Here is a 25662-nt window from a genome sequence, read left to right as displayed (position 1 = left end):
AAAAACCATGCTCATACAAGAGAAAAATTTGTTTCTCTACCACCTTAATTTAACTGTGACATCAACTCCTGCAGCTTTTGTGCACCTGAGTTTAAATATTCTCAGCTTCATATAATTTCTTCAGGGTTTTATCAAAACAATCCTGGAGCTATTACTAAACTTTTTACTCTAAGATAATCTTTGTTTACTCATGTTCTCCATTTCTTAGCAGCATTATTTCACACATCCATCTTTATCCAAGAATTTATGCAGAACTGCCCAAACTGAAACCTAAATTGCTTTTTAACCCTCAACCGTAAAACAAAACCAATCTAACTAAAAGCTGTTTAATTGAATTGAATTGAATTTATTGTCACGTGTACTAAGGCAAGTTTTGGCTTGTGAGCAATACAGGTAGATCATAGAATTAAGTAGCATAGATAAGTAAATAATAGGTAAGCAGCGGCAAAAACAAAAACACAGGTACAGGCAAATGATAAGAGATTGTGAGTCCATTCAGTATTCTATTAACGGTAGGGTAGAAACTGTTTCAAAACCGCTGTGTTCAGGCTTCTGTACCTTCTCCCCAATGGTAGAGATTGTAGAAAAACATTGGCATGGTGGGATGGATCTTTGAGAATGTTGGCAGCCTTTCCTTGACAGCGGGCCTGGTAGATGGATTCTATTGATGTTGGCCTATGTGATTGTCTGGGCTGAGTTCACCACTCTCTGTAATCGTCTCCAATCTTGAATGGTACAGTTGCCAGACCAGGTAGTGATACATCCAGGCAGAATGCTCTCAAATGGCAGATGTATAAATGTTGGCAAGGGTATTCACCATCATCGAGGAGAAAGTGAGGTCTGCAGATGCTGGAGATCAAAGTTGAAACTTTATTGCTGGAACAGCACAGCAGGTCAGGCAGCATCCAGGGAACAGGAGATTCGACGAAGGGCCTGTGCCCGAAACGTCGAATCTCCTGTTCCCTGGATGCTGCCTGACCTGCTGTGCTGTTCCAGCAATAAAGTTTCAACTATTCACCATCATGCCAAATTTCCTCAGCTGCCTGAGGTAGAAAAGACATTGTTGGGCCTTTGTAACCAATGCGCCCACTACTGTATACTTTGCTGTTTATAAACTCTCCTAATGTAAACAAAAACATATTTATCCTAAAGAGACTACCTTACTCAAACTGTTTTAAAAGAAATCATCACAGGAAGACAAATGCTTACAAGTTAACCATTAAACCCTTCAGTCACACATAGAAATCGATATGTCAATAATTCAAAATTTAAAAATCTAAACTTTAAAATAATTGATATTAAAATATATATAAATTACACACCCTAAATTATACATTCCACATAGTTTATTTTCAAATAATCACCTAATCCCCTCTTGAGTACCTCAACTTAATCTGCCTCCAACACACTTCCAGGTAGTGCATTTTAGCCAGATCACTTATTGTGTGAAAAAGATTTTATTCATGTCACACATACATGTTTGACAGATCACTTTAAATTTGTGTCCTCTAGTCTGGATCAGTTTATGAGTGGGAACAGTCCCTCGCATACTATTCAGCCCATTTATATTTTTGAAAGCTTCTATTCGCTCTCCTCTAAACCTTCTTCTCTCCAAAGAAAACAATGACAACCTCTCCTCATAACTGAAATTTTTCATGCCTGGAACCATTCTTGTAAATCTCTCCTGTACTCTCACCAATGTATTCATAGCTTTCATGTAGTGTACATAGTACAACTGATGTTAAAATATCTTATGCAAATTCAACATCATCTTCTTGCTCTTGTACTCCATGGTCCTATTATTAAAACCTAGGCTGGCCCTTCCTAAACAATCCACATTTTTCCATGCGGCTACTAGTTCAATCTCAAGTAATTATTTTGGGAAGCTTCCCTACCACTGAAGTTAAAACGATTGATCTGAAATTGCTGAACATCCCTTTACAATTTTTCTTGAACAAGGGCACTTCTGCAATTACCTAGCCTTGCTGCACCTCCCCTGAGTCTCGGGAAGTCTGAATGGCTGTGGCTGGAGCCTGTGCAATTTTCAATTTCATTTTCTTCAATATTCCTGGTTGCATCTCATCTGCTCCTGGTTCCTCCTCAACTCTAAGTACCAACAACTTAGCTGATACTTGTTTCTCATCAATTTTGAATCCTCCCAGGAACAGAGTTTCATCTTCTGTCATCATGGCCTTGGCAGCATCTCCCTCTGTATTAAAGCTGGATACAAAGTATTTGCTTAATATCTCAACCATTACCCCTGTCTCCATATGTAAGTCTCTTCCTTGGTCCCTCATCAGTCCTAATCCTTTATCTGTTTTGTTGTTCAGGGAGTTCTAGATTTGTTCTGGTTCTGTTTGTCCAACTTCTCCATTTGAAGGGTGGGTATCCTTTAACTGTCCATGAACTGTCTCCTCTTTGAAGAAAGCCCATTGCTCAGTTACAGTTTTCCAGTCAGCCTTTTGTTCCCTGTCTATCCTGCCCAACTCTGTTTTAACCCCGTTGAAGAAATTTTCCTCAACACAATCTAGGAACATTTGCCTCTTGCTGCCCATTTGATTAACAATATTTCAGTCTTTATTTCGGTGATTTACCCATTATAATTATTGTACTACCTTGATTTGTCTGTAATTTTCCTGCAGATTTGTTTCTCTCCACTCTTCTGACTAGCTGGTAAGTCAGTAGACTACATCGAGAATGTCATTACACTTTTTGTTCCTTAGCTCTATCCAAATTGATTTTGCACCTTGAATCCTCTGAGAAAGCCTTTTTTCCAGCATTTCAATGCCTTCCTTAACCTATACCACCATCATTCTTCATATCCTTCCTTTTCTGTCTTATCTGAAAACCTTGTACCCAGGAATATTTAATAGTAGTCTTGCCTTTACTTGAATATTATCACCTGAATATCATATTTCCCATGGCAATCTGCATCTTTAACTCTCCAATCTTAATACATTCAAACATTAACTCTGGTTTGACTTTATTTAGGTCTCCCTTACTATGACTTCACCTATTAACTTAGTATTCTCAATGAAATCCAAAAAAACTGTGGGTTCTGTGAATCAGAGACAAAAGCAGAAATTGCTGGATAAGCTCAGCAGGTCTGACAGCATCTGTGGACAGAAACCAGAGTTAACATTTCAGGATGAGTGACTGTTCCTCAGAATCTACTATTCTCCATGCCCGTGCTATCAGTCCCTTCAAGCATTTTCTGAAGCCTAGTATTCTTCTCAAACATTCTCTCTTGGTTCCCAAACCTGTTAATCATTTAAAAATATATAGATCAGTCTTTGAATTGTTCACGCGGAGCAGATAGTTGGATGTTGCAGCTGTGGAGGTTGCCAATAGCTTTGATATTGGTGTTTGAACAGTTGTTTTCACAATTATTAGTTCTGCAGATTGGTTGAGATTCCTTTCAACCATGACTGATTTCCAGCATTCAGGGTGACAGGGAGTCCTTTTGTTGTCTTATGTTCTTTTTTTGGTTTGTTTGCAGAGAAGTGAGAGAAGTTCTTTACTATAATACAGGTGTAGTTCTTTAACTGACCTTCACAGTGTGCTTAGGCTTGAACCCTGGCATGTATACACAATAGCGTGCAGTCCCACAAACACAGTCAAGTAGAGTTGATACTGGCTTTTTAAACTCTATCCTATGTGTATTCTTGAAAAATAAAATTGTAAAATGTGTCTGGACTTTGGTGCGTACAGACAATGGCTTACTGTTGAGCAGGGGTTCATCAGCCTCTCATGATCTTTGTGTGGTAACATTTTAAATTATAGAATTTGCACACTGGAATTTTTGGCATAAGCAAAACAATTAACTTAATATCAAAAGACATCATCGGCCAGTCTGTTAATAAAAGAATGACTAGGGTAGGAATAGGTCCAGTCAGGGATAGTAGTGGGAAGTTGCATGTGGAGGCTGAAGAGATTGGGGAGACACTGAATGAATACTTTTCATCAGTATTCACTCAGGAACAGGATATTGTTGCCGATGTGAATACTGAGTCACAATTAATTAGAATGGACGGCTTTGAGGTATGTAGGGGAGAGGTGTTGGAAATTCTGGAAAGGGTGAAAATAGATAAGTCCCCTGGGCCTGATGGCATTTATCCTAGGATTCTCTGGGAAGCAAGGAAGGAGATTGCAGAGCCATTGGCCTTAATTTTTATGTCCTCGTTGTCTACAGGAATAATGCCAGTAGACTGGAGGATAGCAAATGTGGTTCCCTTGTTCAAAAAGGGGAGTAGGGATAACCCTAGTAACTATAGGCCGATGAGTCTCACTTCTGTTGTGGGCAAAGTCTTAGAGAGAATTGTAAGGGATAGGATTTATGCACATCTGGATAGGAATAATGTGATCAAGGATAGTCAGCATGGTTTTGTGAAGGGCAAGTCGTGCCTCACAAACCTTATTGAATTCTTTGAAAAGGTGACAAAGGAGGTTGATGAGGGGAAAGCGGTAGATGTGGTATATATGGATTTTAGTAAGGCGTCTGATAAGGTTCCCCATGGTAGGCTACTGCAGAAAATACGAGATATGGCATTGAGGGTGAGTTGGAGGTTTGGATTAGAAATTGGCTGGATGGAAGAAGACAGAGGGTAGTAGTTGATGGCAAAGTTTCTTCATGGAGTGCCGTCACTAGCGGTGTTCCGCAAGGATCTGTTTTGGGACCATTGCTGTTTGTCATTTTTATAAATGACCTGGAAGAGGGGTTAGAAGATTGGGTGAGCAAGTTTGCGGATGATACGAAAGTCAGAGGAGTTGTTGACAGTGAGGAAGGATGTAGCAGGTTACAGCAGGATATAGAGAAGCTGCAGAGCTGGGCAGAAAGGTGGCAAATGGAATACAATGTAGCTAAGTGTGAGGTGATTCACTTTGGGAAGAATAACAAAAAGATGGGGTACTGGGCTAATGGTCGGATACTTGGTAGTGTGGATGAGCAGAGGGATCTTGGTGTCCATGTACACAGATCTCTGAAAGTTGCCACCCAGGTAAATAGTGCAGTGAAGAAGGCATATGGCGTACTGGCTTTTATTGGTAGAGGAATTGAGTTCCGGAGTCCTGAGGTCATGATGCAGTTGTATAAGACTCTGGTGCGGCCGCATCGGGAATATTGTGTGCAGTTTTGGATTGGTTGGTATAGGACAGATGTTAGGGGTAGATTCTTTACTCAGCGAGTCGTGAGTTCATGGAATGCCCTGCCAGTAGCAGTGGTGGACTCTCCCTCTTTATGGGCATTTAAACGGGCATTGGATAGGCATATGGAGGATAGTGGGCTAGTGTAGGTTAGGTGGGCTTGGATTGGCGCAACATCGAGGGCCATAGGGCCTGTACTGCGCTGTATATTTCTATGTTCTATGTTCTATGACTTACTCTTCTCCCCTTTGAAGGGCTCTTTGCAGTTGCCTTCACATTTGTAGGTGTGGTACTCTGAGTATCTTTATTTCTTTCTCTCTCACTCTCTCTCTCTCTCTCTTCAGACAGCCTCTTAATTTACATTGGAGCCACTTTTGGCTCTATGAGTCTACTTCTAAAAAACACATTTTGGAAGTAAAAGTTAAAAATGTCCACAGTACTTTGGTGTTCGAACCTATGAGTTGAAACTTTATTGCTGGAACAACACAGCAGGTCAGGCAGCATCCAGGGAACAGGAGATTCGACGTTTCGGGCACAGGCCCTTCTTCAGGAATTCTGAAGAAGGGCCTGTGCCCGAAACGTCGAATCTCCTGTTCCCTGGATGCTGCCTGACCTGCTGTGCTGTTCCAGCAATAAAGTTTCAACTTTGATCTCCAGCATCTGCAGACCTCACTTTCTCCTCGAAGGTTCTAACCTATGATCATGACAGGCTGTATAAAACACAACCTTCGCACAAATGTATGAAAGAACAGCAGCAATTATCCAAAATCAGTTACTTGCTTTCTTAAGAGGAATTGAGTTGCTTTCATTAAGGAGTCCAGAGAATTCCATGTTGCAGGTTTTGTGTTAAAGTTCATGTAATCACAATCGATGATTACCTTACCAAGAGCTAGATTGTCATTACTGAAAATGCACCGAATTTAATTGTCCAATTGATATTAAAAATAACCTCATCGCCTCAAAATATCATTAAAATTAACTGGAATATACTGGGCACATTATGAATGCAGCAGTAAGTTATATTTCAGAGAAATTATAGAGAAGGAATTTGAGAGGAAAGTTAGTAAATCAAGTATGGTAACATTTTAAAACAAAATAATTAACTTAATGTCAAAAGGCATAACCATATTTGTAGATTCATGGATACATTTTGATTCCCCAGTGATTCCAGTTGTGTTACCAGAGCTTTACCCTCCACCTGCCACGTAAATCCACTTGCACAGCCCAATTGGTGTAGAATTGATGGTCATCACCATGGAACGATTGATGTCAAAATCTCATGTCAATCAAATACAACTCTCTGCCCTGTCTGCAGCTTACCACTCTCCAAGCTTATCACTGGAAGGGAAGTAATCGGAGTGGTAGGAAGAAAAGTTCATTTCAGAACAATTTGTAACAATGATGCAAAATTGCTCCCTCCCCTTTGGTCTTTAGCACCTTGAGCACTGCCTATTCGCAGAGATTGGCATTAATTTTAGCATTCTGATTTTTTAAGTGTCTTCACTATGTATAGTAATTGACTAGGTACAGAGAGAAAGTTTTAACGTGCAGGAAAGAGCAAATTTAGAGACCATCAATGTAAAATAATCACTAAGAAATCAAATTCATCAGAGGAGAATCTTCTTTATCCAGAGTGGGGCATTAAGAAAATCACGACCAAACAATATAATTCAGGCAAGTAGTACAGATGTATTTATGGAGAAGCCAGATAAACGTATTAGCCAAAAGGAATTTGAGGCTATGCTGAGATGGTGGAATGTGTCTAGTCCCAAGGAGAGGAGGTTGGAGGGGCTGGGAAAATCACCAGGACTGCACCCCATATATTCTTGTCACATGCTGAGGAAATTTCTTAGTGACAGGGACCTGACTGGCTGCTACAGAATGGAGGTAAGCATTCTTAAGACTCCAATTATGGGCATTGCCCCTTGGTCCAGTAGATACAGACAAGTTCACGCAGATACAGTTGGAGTACTTGTTTCTCTTGCTTGATGCTTCACCTTGCCTTAAATAAATACTCTGCTAGCATGCCTTATGTTGTTACAGTCTGATCTGTGGAATATGCTACTCCTACAGACTTAAGTCTGTATCATTGTTACTTCTTGGATTTTACCGACATAGGCTCTCTTGGCCATCACGTTTCTCGACTGAACTCTTTGAGCTTGTGCTATCTTTTTCTCTGAGTAACTCTCTCTCTCACTCTCAGTATGACCCATAACACCTCTATTAATAATACACATATCCTACTGATTACAGCTCACTCTTACTGTTTCCATTCTTCTTCTCTTCCACACAAATCATGTCTCAATTGATGTCAGACTATCAGTATCTTCTACCTCATTATCATTAGCATATTTATTTCCAATTATACTACATTACATGAGTTCATGTGCAGTATCAGCACCAGACTTCTGCCCATTGCAAGCGGGTCTTCTCCTGGAGTTTGAAGTTAGCTCACTATAGTGACTAGAGCTTCTTCAGTGACAGTAAACTTAGGTAATGTTCTAGCCATTTCTCCAACTGTATATATTGTAGTTAGTGATGGCCTCCTATACCTTTGCTTTAAATGAGCTGTTTTGTTTTGCTAATGGATCTGTAGCCACTTTAATCCTTTCATGCATGGCCCTAGCACCCCCTGCATTGAAAGGCATCCAGATGTTTGAGCAAGTTTGTACCCAGTAGTAATTTATATGACTGTTAGTACATTCACAATCTTCAGATGTCTCGTAATTGTTGAGAATAGATCAATTGCTTCATTAACAAGTTCCATCTCAGTGATGATAGCTTCAAACCAGTCAGCTTTTTTCTACTCTTGTTTCCTATGTGTTGAGATTGTAATATTGTAGATAGTGACTCTGTGGGAAGCCAGGGAAGTGATTGCTGGGCCCCTTGCTGAGATATTTGTATCATCGAGTCACAGGTGAGGTACTGGAAGACTGGAGGTTGGCTAAAGTGGTGCTACTATTAAAGAAGGGCGGTAAAGACAAGCCAGGGAACTATAGACCAGTGAGCCTGACATCAGTGTTGGGCATATTGTTGGAGGGAATCCTGAGGGACAGGATATACATGTATTTGGAAAGGCAAAGACTAATTAGGGATAGTCAGCATGGCTTTGTGCGTGGGAAATCATGCCTCACAAGCTTGATTGAGTTTTTTGAAGAAGTAACAAAGAGGATTGATGAGGGCAGAGTGGTAGACATGCTCTATATGGACTTCAGTAAGGTGTTGGATAAGGTTCCTCATGGGAGACTGGTTAGCAAGGTTAGATCTCATGGAATATCGGGAGAACTAGCCATTTGGATACAGAAGTGGCTCAAAGGTAGAAGACAGAGGGTGGTGGTGGAAGGTTGTTTTCCAGACTGGAGGCCTGTGACCAATGGAGTGTCACAAGAATTGGTGCTGGATCCACCACTTTTCATCATTTATATAAATGTTTTGGATGTAAGCATAAGAGATATAGTTGGTAAGTTTGCAGATGACACCAAAATTGGAGGTGTAGTGGACGGTGAAGAAGGTTATCTCAGATTACAACGGGATCTTGATCAGATGGACCAATTGGCTGAGGAGTGACAGATGGAGTTTAAATTAGATAAATGCAAGATGCTGCATTTTGGGTAAGTGAATCTTAGCAGGACATATGCGCTGAATGGTAAGGTCCTAGGGAGTGTTGCTGAACAAAGAGACCTTGGAGTGCAGGTTCATAGCTCCTTGAAAGTGCAGTCGCAGGTAGATAGGATAGTTTGGTATGCTTTCCTTTATTGGTCAGAGTATTGAGTACAGGAGTTGGGAGGTCATGTTGTGGCTGTACAGGACATTGGTTAGGCCACTGTTGGAATATTGTGTGCAATTCTGGTCTCCTTTCTATTGGAAAGATGTTGTGAAACTTGAAAGGGTTCAGAAAAGATTTACAAGCATGTTGCCAGGGTTGGAGGATTTGACCTATAGGGAGAGGTTGAATAGGCTGGGGCTGTTTTCCCTGGAGCATCGAGGCTGAGGTGTGATCTTGTCAAGTTTTGTAAAATTATGAAGTGCATGGATACGATAAATAGATTAAGTCTTTTCCATGGGGTGGCGGAGTCCAGAGGGCATAGGTTTAAGGTGAGAGGGGAAAGATATAAAAGAGATCTAAGGAGCAACTTTTTCACTCAGAGGGTGGCACGTGTATGGAATGAGCTGCCAGAGGAAGTGGTGGAGGCTCATACAATTGCAACATTTAAAAGGCATCTAGATGGGTATATGAATAGGAAGGGTTTGGAGGGATATGGGCTGGGTGCTGGCAGGTGGGACTAGATTGGGTTGTGATATCTGGTCGGCATGGACGAGTTGGACCGAAGGGTCTGTTTCCGTGCTGTACATCTCTATGACTCTATGACTCAACATTCAATTTTGCTAAATAAAAACTGAAAGATCTGTGGATGCTGTAAATCAGAAACAAAAATAAACGTTGCTGGAAAAGCTCAGCAGATCTGGCAGCATCTGTGAAGAGAAATCAGAGTTAACATTTTGTGTCTGGTCTGAGGAAGCCTAAACTCTGATTTCTCTTCACAGATGCTGCCAGTCCTGCTCAATGTTTCCAGCAATATTTGCTTTTGTTCCATTTTGCTTCTGCGCTCTATGTAGAAATTGCCATAGAGCATCTGCTCAAGTCACCTTGCTGGTGGTTTTAATCTGATAGGTTTTTATATGGTTGATGTCTCTATGACAACAGCATTTCTGCTTTGAACTTAGTCTGGACAGCGCGAATAGGGAGAAAATGTTCCCACTCATGAAAGTATTGAGAAAGGAAGGATACCAATTTAAAGTTTACAGTCAAAGACTTGGGTGATATCAGGAAAAATCTTTTCTGGTTAGGGTTTGGAATGCACTGTTAGAGAATATGGTGGAATTCAGTTCAATTGTGGCATTCAAGAGGGATGTCCATGGAAATTTGAAAAGTGACAGCATGCAAGCAAAAACAGGAGAATGGCAGTAAGTGAACTGTTCATTTACAGCAGCAGTGCAGACACATAGGTCAAATGGCCTCCTTCTATGTATCACAAATCTAATATTCTGTCAATCCCATGAGTCCAGGACCAGTAATTATGGAAGACTCAAGGTGAGGAATGGTGGTGAGGCCCAGGAGATTCGGTATAGTGGTTTGGGGCTGTTGGTGAAGATACTGGGGGGAGGGAGCACTTACAGGTGATGACCTTGTTGGGATGATGGGTAGTGCCCAATGTTGTTAGGGGGCTATTGATGGAGGGACCCACCATCTCAGATCCAAGGGTCATTTTCAAGGCTTTTCTCTGACTCCTGAACTCCTCAAAATTGAAGCTAAGTGGGAAATAGTCCTTAAGCGCTCCTTAATTTATTTCTTAAGTGTCAGAACTGGAGCAAGGGCAGATATGCTAGCCTAGACTTCATCTGAACCATCGTAAAGTTGCAGAGAGATTGGGAGGGGCAGGATCCAATGGTAAGACCGTCAGAGCAATTCTATTGTGTCAGTAAATCTACAGGTGGGGAATGTAAAATCCTGCCATCATGTTTTTCTTTCAGTGATTCCCTCTCGGAAAGTCTAGTCTCTTATAAGGGGGCTATGTCAATGATCAGCTAATTCATTTCAATCACTACTGTCTTACATGAGTTAATGGTTGGCTGCATAACATCTGCCAGTCCTGTGCATAAAGTCCTGATGTTCCAGATTGCCAATTGAAGAGTTGGCTCATTATTCTTCTCCTTGATTTAATTTGTCTGCACATTCAATGGTTTCTGTCCCCATGTTGAGCAGATACTCATTGCAAACACCCATCGAAGCAGCTGGATTTGAGGCAGATCAGCTCCTTACTGGTTGGGGGCTGTTCAATCTAAGAAGGGCAGTGGATGACTAGTGGAACACAATGCATCCTTTCACTGCTGAAAACAGTCCATAGCGCTCATTCTCCATGTCAAAAGGAGCTGGGTTTATCACTCATAACTTCTGTCTCCCCTGGAATGTTAATGTTCAGTAGAGAAATTAAAGTGTGGTCTCCAGTATGGACACATAGGCAGGTCTATGGAAATCTAAAGCCACCCAAACATCAGAGTTCCTCTCGTGACATCTGCAGCTGAGTTGAAAGGAATGCACTACACCACATTTGACATTGCTTGGTTGCAGGATTTCCTGAAAAGATGACATATTTAGACATCAGTACTTTTTTGGGATCCACTCTAGAATTTTTTATTTTATCAGGTTTAACTTCTTGAACCTTACACTTCCTTGGGCCATCTATTCATAAGGTAGTGGAACTATTTGTCCATAACTGGGCATTTGGTTTGCAAGTGATCTTGAGTCACTGTGAGGAGGCACAACTGAGGATTTTGTCATTAGAGAGGTTGTGAACTGACATAGACAGAGTTGCATCATTAGTTGCCTCTTTCACATTATTGTTAGTCAGCAGTGTGAGCTAAAAATGAGAAACAAGCAGCAGGCAAAAGTAGAAAGAGTCCTGTCTTCACTCACACACTGAGCACATCACTTTGATCCATTGGAGACACATGTTGGAGTCAGTGTGCTTCAATAACATTTGATTACTTTTGATGGAAAATAATGAGTATTGTTACAGTTATTTATTTAATCCATCATTTCATTGCAATTCCTATTGCGAGACAGATGTCATTTGCTGTCTGGAACAGACCTATGCAAAATGGACACAGACAATTTCAGTCTAACCTGATTGAAATGGTAGGTGCCAGAAAGAATTTGAACAATGCTTTAAAAAAACAAAATTTAAGCTGAATTTTCCCAGCCATGAAACAACATGGATGTCAGCAAGAATGGTGAACGGCCACATGAGATCAGCAGTCAGGAGATTCCTCATTTTGAGAGCAAAATGACCCATTTTCCAGGCAAGTGTGGAATAGTGAGATGGGATTTTCATTAGTGAGAGGCAAGAGGCATGCATGGTTAATCTCACCACATTGATATCTTCCAGATAGAAACGAGATGATGACAATTCCCAATATGAAAGTCAGATTGGTTATGTGACCAATCTAGCTTGTTGCTTGCTCCGCTGATCCTCAGTTTTGGAATACTGCATGTAATTCTAGTCTCCCTGCTATAGGAAGGGTGTAATGAAACTTGAAAGGGTTCAGAAGCAGTTTACAAGTATGTTGCCAGGGTTGGGGCTTTGAGCTATAGGGAGAGGCTGAATAGACTTAGGCTACTTTCCCTGTGGTGTCAGAGGCTGAGGGGTGACCTGGTTTATAAAATCGGGAAGGGGAATGGATAGGTCTTTTCCCTGGGGTGGGGGAGCCCAAAAATAGCAGGCATAGGTTTAGGGTGAGAGGGGAAAGATTTAAAAGGGACCTAAGGGACAACTTTTTCATGCAGGGGGTGGTGCATATATGGAAGAGCTGACAGAGGAGATAGTGGATCCCCGGACAATTATAACATTTAATAGGCATCTGGGTGGGTATGTGAAAGAGAAGGGTTTAGACGGATTTGGGCCAAATGCTGGCAAATGGGACTAGATTAATTTCACATATCTAGTTGGGGTGGACGAGTTGGACTGAAGGATTAGTTTTTGTGCTATACAACTCTATGACTCCAAGTCATCAACATCTCAGAGCATATTCCATAAACAGTGACGATGTGCACTGCCTTTCCACCAGGACCTCAACGTTATGAAAGGCAGCTGTAGACTGCCAGTGCTTGACCAGGTGCATGGCTGGGCTTCAAATGTACCATGAATGTCAGCAATCATGAGAAGCTCTGGCAGCACTGAATATATTAATTAGTGGCTACAGGGAGAATAAGATGAGCAGATGCCAACTGGGATGCAGTAATGAGGTGAATATTGATTGGTAATGTGTGAATCTCACAGGGGCTCATGGAGAAACAATCTCCACCATACTTGTCAACACTGACTCTTTGCCAAGATCTGGTAAAATTCAGCTCTGAAATATTATCCTGTACCAAATCACCCAGAATTCAATCATTTTTTTGTGATTAAAACAATGTCAGATGTGGGTGGCACGGTGACACAGTGGTTAGCACTGCTGCCTCACAGCACCAGAGAGCCGCGTTCAATTCTCGCCTCAGGCATCTGTCTGTGTGGAGTTTGCACATTCTCCCCATGTCTGCGTGGGTTTCCTCCCACAGTCCAAAACTGTGCAGGTTAGGTGAATTTAAAAATGTATTGCTGGAAAAGCGCAGCATCAAAGGAACAGGAGAATTGACATATGCCTGAAATGTCGATTTTCCTGTTCCTTTAATTTTGCCTGACCTGCTGCGCTTTTCCAGCAACACATTTTTAAGCTCTGATCTCCAGCATCTGCAGTCCTCACTTTCTCCAGGTTAGGTGAATTGGCCATGTTAAATTGCCCCCAGTGTTAGGTGAAGAGGTAAATGTAGGGGAATGGGTCTGGGTGTGTTGCTCTTCGAAGGGTCGGTGTGGACTTATTGGGTCGAAGGGCCTGTTTCCACACTGTAAGTAATCTAATGTGGATTTACTTCATGGCCTAGTTTTATTCTAGTAGCATAACTGGACCTGATCCCATTGATTTAAAGACCTTTTTGTTTCTGTAGTGTGCTGAAAGAGAGATATTGTTTGTAGGTATTGTGTGGAATCGGCTTTGTTCTGTTGGAAAGAAGAAATTTAGTGGCTAGAAATTTAGAGCGTATTGCATGAGAAAGCATGTACAGTCATTCCTCTGTATCTGCAAGGCTACTGTTCCTGCGAATGATGAAACCCTGCGAATGATGAAATTTGCAAGTGTGGAGCTCATTAATAACAGGTTACAAATAGGTTAAAAGTCATGGTTATTCACTTTTTGCTCAGGGATGTTGATTTTTGGTGTTACTTATTTTTTGGCACAGATTAATCAAATTCACGATTCCTGATTTCATGGACATAGAGGATTACTGTATGTACCAAGGGTTTTGATTATTTTGACTGAGAGCGAAGCACACATTGTCAGATTAAGATATCACTATACTATTGGAGTTGACCACTGTCATTTGATCTGAACCTTCTGTATTCTGGTCAATCGTAAGCCAGCTGCTCCTTTGATTTGGTGAGGATTTTGACCTCCAGGAACTTTTGAAGATTCTGTGAATCTGTGATTCCAGGCGGCACTTGTGCAATCCACCTGGAAGCGTCCTGCTGCATCTGAGTTCCAGATAGAGCACTTGCTTCAGACATACAAGCAACACATCCTGCCCAGAGGAGCAGTTTTGAGTGGTTAGTGCCTTAATTCTGGTCATGTTGATTTGGCAGAGAATGTTGCTTTATTTCCATGATATTTAGTAGTCTTGCAAAAACAAGAAATGGCACTTCTGCAATGCTTTGAAGCTCTGGCATGTAAGTTGTTCATGTTGCTGAAGCTAAAAAGAGTATTGGGATCACTACAATTGGGTAAACCAGGACCTTGGTGTCTGGCTTTAGATTATGGTCCTCAAACACATTTTTCCTCAGTAGGTCAAAGCTGCACTAGTACATTGGTAACAATGATGAATTTTAATATTTTTTGTTTTACTTCATTAAGAGAAAGCTCCTACAGTATGAAACTAGTCCACTTCTGATGAGGGAAAAGCAGTTGATGTTGTCTACATGGACTTCAGTAAGTCTTTGACGAGTTCCCTCATGGCAGACTGGTACAAAAGATGAAGTCACATGGTATTGGGGTAAGCTGACAAGATAGATACAGAACTAGCTTAGTCATAGGAGACAGAGGGTAGCAGTGAAAGGATGCTTTTTGGAATGGAGGTTATGGTGTTCCACAGGGATCAGTGCTGGCACCTCTACAGTTTGTGGTAAATGATTTGGAGGAAAATGTAGCTGGGCTAAGTTGTAAGTTTGCAGTCAATACAAAGATTGGTGGTGTTGCAGACAGTGAGGAGGATTGTCAGAGGAGGTATGGGCAGGAAAATGATAGATGGAGTTTAATCCGGGAAAATATGAGGTGATGCATTTTGGAAAATCAAGTACAGATGGAGATTATATAGTGAATGGCAGAACCCTAAGGAGTATTGATATGCAGAGGGATCTGAGTGTACAGGTCCACAGATCACTGAAGGTAGATAAAGTTATAAAAAAAGACTTATGGCATGCTCACCTTCATTGGAAGGAGCATTGAGTATAGGGATAGACAAGTTATGCTGCAACTTTATAAAACTTTAGTTAGGTCACACTCGGAATATTGTATACAGTTCTGGTCATCTCATTACCAGAATGATGGGGATCTTTGGAAAAGGTATAGACAAAAAATATGTCAGGATTTGCATAGTATGGGGGATTTTAGCTATGAGGAAAGGTTGGATAGACTGAGTTTGTTTTCACTGGAATGCAGGAGGTTGAGGGGCGACCTGACAGACGTTTATGAGTTTGTAAATGGCATGGAGAGAGTATGAAGTATGAGGCATTCTCCCCAGGGTGGAGGGATCAATTACTAAGGGACACAGGTTCAAGGTGCAGGGTGGGAGAAGGCTAAGAAAGATGCGTGAGGCAAGTTTTTTACACAAAGGGTCGTGAGTGACTGGAACAGGCTGCCAGAGGAGGTGGTGGAAGCAGACTCAATAGCAGCATTCAAGAAGTACCTGGACGAATACATGAATAGGAAGGGAATAGAGGGGTACGGATCCTATAAGTGAAGACAGTTTTTGTATGAAAGGGTAAAATGTGTTGGCGCAGGCTTGAAGGACCAAAGGGCCTGTACCTATGATGTGGTGTTCTTTGTCCTTTGTTCTTTGTTCTTTGTATGTCCATGGAAATGTTTAAACATCTTCCCTTATGCTGCGGAGCTGGTTGGAGGAGGTCCATACTTTTCCAGATGTTTTGTTAAAGGCTTACTTTCTCATAACCATTGGAGAGAAAATTAACAATGACCCGGCAGTCAGTTTCTGAGTGATTACACACACACAAATGTACTGCATACTGAAACTCAATAACTGAGATTGGAGTGATTTTTGTTTTGAATTGAAAGTAACATAGATTGATCAGTTTTCCAACTGTCTGTACTCTCGATAGTTTGCTGGAGGAGAGGTTTCATATTGAGAAAAGGGTTGATGCAATGACTTTGTTTGAGCTCTGACTTCACTGCGATAGGGTCTGTACTGGTTCTGTTGATCAGGATCAAGGCTTGCATGACATTGTGAAGGCATTGCATGACATCTGAGGGAAGCCAAAATTGGGGAAAATACTTCATAAGACTTTCCAGTTCACAGATTGAAAGGCTTTCTTGAGGTCAGAAAAAGCTACTTGCAGCAGTTGGTGCTGGTCGTTGCATTTTTCCTAAAATTTCTATGATACAAGAAAAATCTGCATTTTTATTGTTTAATTAACCTAGTAAAAAATCTCAAGGCACTTTATAGGAATATTATCAAACAAAATTAGCCTTCAAAGTACATTAGGCATTATTGGGGGCAGGTTGTAAACTTCATGACCTTCAAGAAAATACGTGGAGATTGCAATGCAATATTAACCTGTGCCCATTGCTTAGGATACTGCCAGTTGCCAAATTTGTACTTTCAGCTGATTTGCATGACTGCAGCTTGGAAACAGCATTAAATGCAGTGTTGAATGAGAGCACACCTCCCAAGCTTGTGCAAGTCAACCACTCCTTAAAGCTGATGGGGACGACTTAAAAAGAGGCTGCACCTCTTAAAGGTTCTAAGTTCTGGCTAGAGCAAGTGCTGAAACATTGTTGAAGAATTTCTCAGGAGGAAGAAGAATGAATTACAGTGCAACAAGGGAGGGTGTGACAGCACTAGCACTTATAACCTCACCCATTCATTTTGAAAACTTAAAATTGTGTGAATAAATTGCGTTTATAATTACAGGTTAATTTTACATTAAAAATGAGAAAATCATATATGCTTTTCTATGTATTCGAGAAAATGCATTTAAAAATGCACAACATGGCTCACATGGAATACTTTGTGTTCTTGCAAGCAGGAAAGAGAGGAATTTTTACTTCTTAATCTTTTTGCCGTTTCTCAGATAATTATAATTAAAACTCTAAGTGCCAGGAATGTGCATGCAGATGCATTTGATTTATAGGGTGAAACCCTCCATCAGTTGACAATATTGCATCTATGGGCAGCTTAATCAAGAGTTCGCTTATCGTACAAGTAGCTCTGCACCATGACCAGGTCACCTACATTGTCAGGAAGATAAACCTTAAAAGCACAAAGTTGACAGGAGTGTTTTACAAAAATAAATTTCTCTTGTTAATATTTCACTTAATATACGAAAGAAAACAAAGAGAAAAAATAAAAAGCCTTACCTTCCAGAGGCTGACGTTCCTGACTCTTACACTTGTTTCCAGCTGCAGCTCTTGTTTGACCGCATGACAGCTTTGGAGCTGTGGATAGACTCACTGTGGAGCATCCGCGATGCTGAGGAGGTCGTGGATTGCACCTTTAGTGAACTGGTCACACCGCAGGTTAGGATTGCTAAGGGAGACAGTGAATGGGTGACCAAAAGGCAGAAAAAGAATAGGAAGGCAGTGCAGGTGTCCCCTGCGGTTATCTCCCTCCAAAACAGATATACCGTCTTGGATACTGTTGGGGGAGATGGCTCACCAGGGGAAGGCAGCAGTTGTCAAGATCATGGCACCGTGGCAGGCACTGCTGTTCAGAAGGGCAGGAGAAAGACTCGTAGGAATTTTGTTATAGGGGATTCTATTGTAAAGGGAGTAGATAGGCGGTTCTGTGGCCAAAAACAGGACTCCCGAATGGTATGTTGCCTCCCAGGTGCTCAAGTCAGGGATGTCACCGATTGGCTGCAGAGCATTCTAAAAAGGAGATGGGTGAACAGCCAGTTGTCTTGATGCATATAGGCATCAACGATATAAGTAAAAAACGAGATGAGGTCCTGAAAGCAGAATTCAGGGAGCTCGGAGAGAAGTTAAAGAGGAGGACCTCAAAGATAGTGATCTCGGGATTACTGCCAGTGCCACGTGCTAGCCAGCATAGAAATGAAAGAATAGGCAGGATGAACACATGGCTTGAGGGATGGTGTAGGCGGGAGGGGTTCAGATTTGTTGGACATTGGGACCGGTTCTGGGGAAGGGGGACTATTATAAATTGGACAGTCGACATCTGAACCAGACTAGAACTAATGTCCTTTGGGGAGTTTTTGCTACTGCTGTTGGGGAGATTTTAAGCTAGTGTGGCAGGGCACTGGGAATCAGGAGAAAAGACAAGTTGACAGTGAGGTGGAAATTGGAGAATTGTAAGAATCATGAAGTTAGCATTAATAAGGGGAAGAGCAGACAGCGAGCAGATGAATGCAAAAGAACTGGTGGCCTGAAGTGCATATAATTTAATGCAAGAAGTATAGTGGGCAAGGCAGATGAACTTAGGGCTTGGATTGGTGCCTGGGAGTATGACGTTATTGCAATCACAGAGACTTGGTTAAAGGAAATGCATGATTGGCAACTAAATGTTAGAGGATATAGATGCTTCAGATAGGACAGGGAGGGAAGTAAAAGGGGGGGAGGAGTTGCATTGTTGGTCAGGAATGATATCACAGCTGTACTAAAGGAGGACACTATGGAGGGTTTGAGTAGTGAGGCATTATGGGTGGCGCTGGGAAATAAGAAGGGTGCAGTTACATTGTTGGGGCTGTATTACAGGCCTCCCAACAGTAAGCGTGCGGTAGAAGAACAAATAGGTAAACAGATTATGGGAAAGATGTAGAGGCAACAGGGTGATGGTGATAGGAGATTTTAATTTTCCCAACGTTGACTGGGATACACTTAGTGTCAGAGCTCTGGATGGGGCAGAATTTGTAAGAAGCATCCAGGAGAGTTTTCTAGAGCAGTATGTCAACAGTCCGATGAGGGAAGGGACCATATTGGACCTGGTGTTGGGGAATGAGCCAGGCCAGGTGATAGAAGTTGCGGTGGGGGATTACTTTGGGAACAGTGACCACAATTCTGTAAGCTTTAGAATACTCATAGACAAAGATGAGAGTGGCCCTAAGGGAAGAGTACTAAACTGAGCTAAGGCCAATTGTATCAAAATTAGGCAGGAGCTGAGAAATGTGGATTGGACACAGCTATTTGAAGGGAAGTCCACATTTAATATGTGGGAGGCTTTCAAAGATAGGTTAAAGATAGTACAGGATAGGCATGTCCTGTTGAAAGCAAAGGATAGGAAAGACAAGATTCGTGAATCGTGGATGACAGGATAAACCATACGACTAGTCAAGAGGAAAAGGGAAGCATACATAAGGTCCAGGCAGCCAAGAACAGAATTGGCCCTGGAGGAATATCAGACAAGTCTTAAATGAGGAATCAAGTGGGCTAAAAGGGGTCTTGAAATAGCTTTAGCGAGCAGAATTAAGGAGATTCCCAAAGCATTTTATTCTTATATAAGAAGCAAGTGGGTAACTAGAGAAAGGATTGGTCTTCTAAAGGATAAGGAAGGAAGGCTGTGTGTCGAACCTGAGAGAATGGGTGGGATTCTGAATGACTATTTTGCATCAGTGTTCACTGAGGAGAAGGACATGATGGATGTTGAGATTAGAGATAGAAGTTTGATTAGTCTGGATACGTTGACATAAGTAGGGAAGATGTTTTGGGTAGGCTAGAGGTTATTAAGGTGGACAAATCCCCAGGACCGGATGGGATCTATTCCAGGTTCCTGAGGGAGGCGAAAGAGGAAATAGCTGGGACCCTGACAGATATCTTTGTAGTATCTTTAAACAGTCCTCCAGTCCTCCGGTGAGGTGCCGGAGGACTGGAGGGTTGCTCGTGTTGCCCCCTTGTACAAGAAGGGTAGTAGGGATATTCCGGGTAACTACAGACCAGTGAGCCTGACGTCAGTGGTGGGAAAGTTGCTGGAGAAGGTACTGAGGGATAAAATCTATTTATTTTTGGAAAAGAATGGGCTTATCAATGATAGGCAACATTGTTTTGTGTGGGGGAGATCGTTTCTTATCAACTTAGTAGAGCTCTTTGAGGAAGTGACCAAGTTGATAGATGAAGGGAGTGCTGTAGATGTCATATATATGGACTTTAGAAAGGCATTTGATAAGGTTCCCCATGGTAAACTAATGGCGAAAGTGAAGTCACATGGTTTGCGGGGTGTTCTAGCTCGGTGGGTAAAGAACTGGTTGAGCAACAGGAGACAAAGAGTAGTAGTTAAAGGGAGTTTCTCGAAATAGAGAAAGGTGACCAGTGGTGTTCCACAGGGGTCAGTATTGGGACCACTGTTGCTTGTGATATACATAAATGATCTGTATGAGGATGCTGTTGGTTTGATCAGCAAGTTTGCAGATGACACAAATATTGGTGGAGTAGCAGAAAGCATAAGGGACTGTTAAATAATACAGGAGAATATAGATAGACTGGAGGGTCGGGTGGAGAAGTGGCAGATGGAGTTCAATCCAGGCAAATGTGAGCTGATGGATTTTGGGCGGTCTAATTCTGGAGCAAATATACAGTAAACGGAAGAGCCTTGGGAAAAGTTGATGAGCAGAAAGATCTCGGAGTTCAGGTCCATTGTACCCTGAAGGTTGCTGCACAGGTAGATAGAGTGGTCAAGAGGCATATGCTGTGCTTGCCTCCATCGGACGGGGTACTGAGTATAAAGCTAGCAGGTCATGTTAAAATTGTACAAGACATTGGTTTTGTCACATTTAGAATACTGTGTACATTTCTGGTCACCACATTACCAAAAGGATGTGGACGCTTTGGAGAGAGTGCAGAGAAGGTTTACGAGGATGTTGCTTGGTATGGAAGGTGCTGGCGATGAAGCGAGGTTGAGGAGGTTAGGACAGTTTTCATTAGAAGAAAGGAGATTGAGGGGGTACCTGATTGAGGTCTACAAAATCATGAAGGGTATAGACAGGGTAGATAGAGATAAGCTTTTTTCAGGGTGAAGGATTCAATAATGAGAGGTCACACTTTCAAGGTCAGAGGTGAAAAGTTTAAGGGGGAATACACGTGGCAAGTACTTTACACAGAGGGTGGTAGGTGCTTGGAACACATTGCCAGCAGAGGTAGTATAGGCAGGCATGGGTAGATTCATTTAAGATGTGTCTGGACAGATGCACAAGTAGGTGGGGAGCAGACGGATACAGATGCTTATGAATTGGGCGACAGGTTTAGGCAGTAGATTTGGATTGGCTCAGGCTTGGAAGGCCGAAGGGCCTGTTCCTGGGCTGTAAACTTTCTTTGTTCTTTGTTCTATTTTACTTTTCTAATGTATGAATTATTATTATTATTTCGAGGCAAGCTTATCCAAAGATCTCAACATACTGGTGTGTCTTATGTTTGGCACACATTGATTGTTTGAGGGAAGTTCAGGATACTTCCTTTTTGGTGGAAGAAACAAGGTTGTGTTTTTAGTTCACTCTTTATTGAATGTCCATGTTACAGTCCAGTGGTGTACTCATGAGTTTTATGGACATAGTTGACCTTGCAGGCATGGCTGGCCCTCCCTTCCATGCATTTTAAAGGACGTTATCTGAAAGCAGTTTTAGTGGGTTATTGAAATAATGTAGATGATCCCAAAGCCTTGCAAGTATACTGCCAGTCAAAATCCTGGGGAAGACATACATTTGGACACTGGCACAGTGCTTACTTTCTTCTCTTGATGAAGTGTCCCTACTGCCTCATTTCAGACACCACCCAGGACATCAGACATTTATGACTTCACATCTCCATATCCCTGACCTTATCCTCCATGAATGAACCACATTCATTGATAAACCTCTCTCTCCTTTGGAGGGTGTTTTGTACACAGCCAAAGTCACCAACACCTAACAGGCAGGTGCAGGAGTTGCTACATGTCTTCAGTAATAAAAGATATGGTGCTCACATCATTGGAGTGAACAACACCAAGATTGTGGCAAGGTTGAAAGCATCAAAGATAACGATATATTCATACCATATAATTCTTTTGTTCACATTCCACTTCGTTTTCATCCTGTGCTCCTTCTGATTAAGAAGGTGTAGATAGTGCAAGCATGCACTTTTGACTTTCCTCCAATCCCCTCCCAACAATCTTCCCTCATGCATTTCTCCTTTCAGATATCTAAGAATTGCAACTTGATCAATCAGCAGAGGATGAGCAGGAAGACAGTGAAATGAAGAAATATATGGTGACTTCTGAACAACTCCACTCATACACTATGAGTCCCAACCATAATGTAGCATCCAACGGCTGATGTCATAGCTTCCATTGCAGCTCAAGCTAAGTCCAACAATATTTGTGTGCTGTAGTGGTACTTGTGAATTGGCATCTGGCATCTATATGGCAACCTGTTTGCAATGAATAGTTGACTACATTACAGGGAATTCTGCAATCCTTGCAGAGCCGTGTGCAAGTCTCTGTCTTCTACTTTCTAGCACAAGAAAATGAAATGTTATTAGTTGTCACTGAATATATAGACTCTATGACCTCCCTTACATGACAGTGGATGGATAGCTGCAAGATAATTACAATATTTAAAAGGTATCTGGATGGATACATGAATAGGAAAGGTTTTGAGGGATATGGGTCAAATTCTGGCAAATGGAACTAGATTAATTTAGGATATCTGGTCAGTATGGGTGAGTTGGACTGATAGGTCTGTTTCCATGCTGAATGACTCCATGTGCAGGTTAGGTGGATTGGCCATGTTAAATTGCCCATAGTGTTCAGGAATGTGCAGATTAGGTGGATTAGCCATTGGAAATGCAGGGTTACAGATATAGAATGGGAGACAGTGGGTCTGGGTGGGATGCTGTTTGGAGAGTTGGTATGGACCCGATGGGCTGAATGGCCTTCTTCCACACTGTAGAGATTCTATGTCGCAAAATTTGCTTGTTCCAGCCGACAGGAGACTAGTACATGAAATTTCATTCCATGGTCACCTTCACTCTGCTGTGTGGTTGCAATTATGAGTGCAGCAAGTGGCATATGTCAATGACGTATGCTTTTGCTGAAGTACAGATAGCTCACACGGTTGTTCTTCACTGGTGTTCAGAAAAGGAATTGTCCCCTGAACATTCTGGGTGAATATGCACCACTTATTGAGAGCTCCTCACACCAGCCTTCCTTCGCTTCCTTCTTCCAACAGCTTTTACTCCTCCACAGAACATGGGTGAAGATAATGTTTTGATCCCTGTTAGTCTGTAAACAATATACCTCAGAAACTAATGGATGAATTTCAATGAAACTTGACGCACAGATACAGTATGGCCCTAGAAAAAAGACTGATTAGTTTTTTCGCAAAGGTGTGGATCCTGATTCTGGAATTTATTGAAGGGTCTGTTAACTTGGGGAGATAGGGTGCGCTGACTCTTTTCCTTCGAATTTTGTGGGTTGTTTGATTTTGAACATTGCTGATTACTTTAAAATGTTATGGACTGTATCAGCTATTGTGGTGTAATTTGTCAGAGCTGTCAAAATGCAAACAGTGGCTTCAGAACAGGTAAGTGCATTTGGATCAGTTTGAAGTCACCTCAGTGAAATGGAAGGTCTTCATAAACATGTTTCGATTTTCAGCTTTGTAGTAACAAAACAGTAAACAAGCAGTCAAAACTTTCAAGAAAATAACAATTAACACAGCCTAGTGGAGGTATGCACTCTACTATGGCCCCGTTTTCACTTGTTTTGCTTTATTTCATCTTGGCTCATTTAACTAACAGATCCACCCCTCCACATTTTCCAACTTTCTGGTCATTCTTAACTGCCCTGTAACCTCCAACATTCAGGTCCCTATCCATGTCATCCTGCAGCCATGTCTCTGTAATGGCTACCAGATCATACTTATTTGTTTCTGATTGCACTCTCAGTAGTATGTTTTGATTTAAATGCTACTTGCATTTAGATGCAGAGTCTTCAGTTTTATTCTTTTAATTTCTTTGTAAGTTCTTGTCTTATCTGTTTGTTTATTCTTAGATTTATACTCTTTTGCCCTTACTGTCATGGTCTGTTTATCATATCAAATGGACTATGTACAGATAACCATACGTACCCAAAATAACTGAAGTGGATCAGCATAGTTTGAGAAAGTTCACATTGAACTTTGCTAAATACTTTACCTTTCTGTTTGGCCTTGACTTTGGCTAATGAATTTACTAAAAGAGAAATATGCAAATAGCTTAAGACTATGACAACCACAAGTGTTATGGAGTGTATCATTTAATAACAATGAATAGAAATTTTTGTTTACATCTGTTGAACTGAATTTAAACCAGTTTTTATATTTGTATGGTTTTATCTGTGACCATGGAATGCAAGTACAGACACTTTGACTGAACACATTTAAGTTGCTTAATAAAACTGTAAGCTGCCAAGGTCAAAGAGTTAAAGGCGTTGCTGGAGTTTTATTGCAGAGGAAACAATTCATTAGTTGCTATTTTTCTTCCAGATTTTAATTTATTTAAATTTTATATTCCTCTTTGAATTGTATCACATGTGCCTCTATCACAGTAAGTATTTAGCAAGTATTTAGCAAAGTTCAATGTGAACTTTCTCAAACTATGCTGATCCACTTCAGTTATTTTGGGTACGTATGGTTATCTGTACATAGTCCATTTGATACTCTGCAACAGCTGTGTTCATGAATTCAACTGCCATTATTACCCGAATGAAGCAGTTGTACGGAGCAGGACGTTCTGGTGTACTGCAGCTGGTAGATATGAATCCACAATGATGAACTTTTTTTTACAACAATGAAAGACAAACTCTAATGAAATTAATTCAAGAGTTACAAATTCAACTGTAAAATTGAGCTAACTTTCACTGTTCAGGAAAGTTACTTACAACTTTTTAATTAGATTAATAACAACTGTTATTTGATTTCAACTGCAGAATGTTTTAGTGTAGCAAAATGTCTCTGCTGGAAAAACTAGTGTCAGCATTCAACCTTGAAAGAGCTAAATGGTTCTTGTTAATCAAATTAAGTCAGTCGGTTGCAGCAAACAATATTGAAGTATAAAAGTTACTACAAAAATATTACTAGTTGCTGTGAACGTTAACGTTAGTACTTTCAGAGCTAAATGTGTAATTTAGTTCTCGAGGATGTTGTATGCTGAACAGTGAAGTGAGACATATCAACTGTATTCTTTATTGAATGAGGTTTACTAGTGGAAAGAGTGAATGATAGCACGCTTGAGAAAATAAATTAGAATGTATTTGTAGCAAAAAATAAAATATGCAGATAAGTTTGCCTGTGTTTGAATATTATTTTGAATGGAATATTTCAATCATGCATCATTTCTAATATTACATATATTGAGATCTTCTTGTACTATGTTTTATGAGCTTTTTGTTCAACCATGTTTGAAAAAAGAAACAGTAGTATCAGACATTAAGTTTAATGCCTTCTCTGTTTCTGAATTGCAGTGTTAAACATGGTTCAGAATATTCAGAATTTATCAGTTTCCTAAATGTGAGGCAAATTATTATTTATCTTAGAATTCCTGATTGTATTGCTTTAGTGATTTGCTTCATTTTTTGTTTCATTCTCTGAATATGCACAAGGGAATCAATTCCCAGGCCATATTTCTGTGTTGCTGTTGGTGCTGTTTGGAAGATTCACAGAGTCGAGTTTCCATAGTTTT

At 41.0% G+C, this 25662-nt stretch overlaps 1 protein-coding gene across 5 annotated transcripts in view; it reads left to right on the top strand.

Annotated features, from left to right (window-relative positions):
• Window positions 1-25662, top strand: part of akap6 (A kinase (PRKA) anchor protein 6) — a 410503-nt gene that overhangs the window by 96274 nt on the left and 288567 nt on the right. Inside the window, exon 1 of one of the 5 annotated variants that reach the window (XM_043697893.1) lies at window positions 24678-24731. The exons of the other annotated variants lie outside the window; for them this stretch is intronic. Within the exon in view, the coding sequence (XP_043553828.1) occupies window positions 24687-24731 (45 nt within the window). The 5' untranslated portion in view covers window positions 24678-24686. Of the gene's footprint in view, window positions 1-24677; window positions 24732-25662 lie in introns of those variants that run through there. 5 annotated transcript variants of the gene reach the window in all.

Source organism: Chiloscyllium plagiosum, chromosome 10 (genome assembly GCF_004010195.1).
Source record: "Chiloscyllium plagiosum isolate BGI_BamShark_2017 chromosome 10, ASM401019v2, whole genome shotgun sequence".
Taxonomy (NCBI): domain Eukaryota; kingdom Metazoa; phylum Chordata; class Chondrichthyes; order Orectolobiformes; family Hemiscylliidae; genus Chiloscyllium; species Chiloscyllium plagiosum.
Note: the sequence above shows the minus strand (reverse complement) of the source record. Positions and strands in the feature narration are given on the sequence as shown.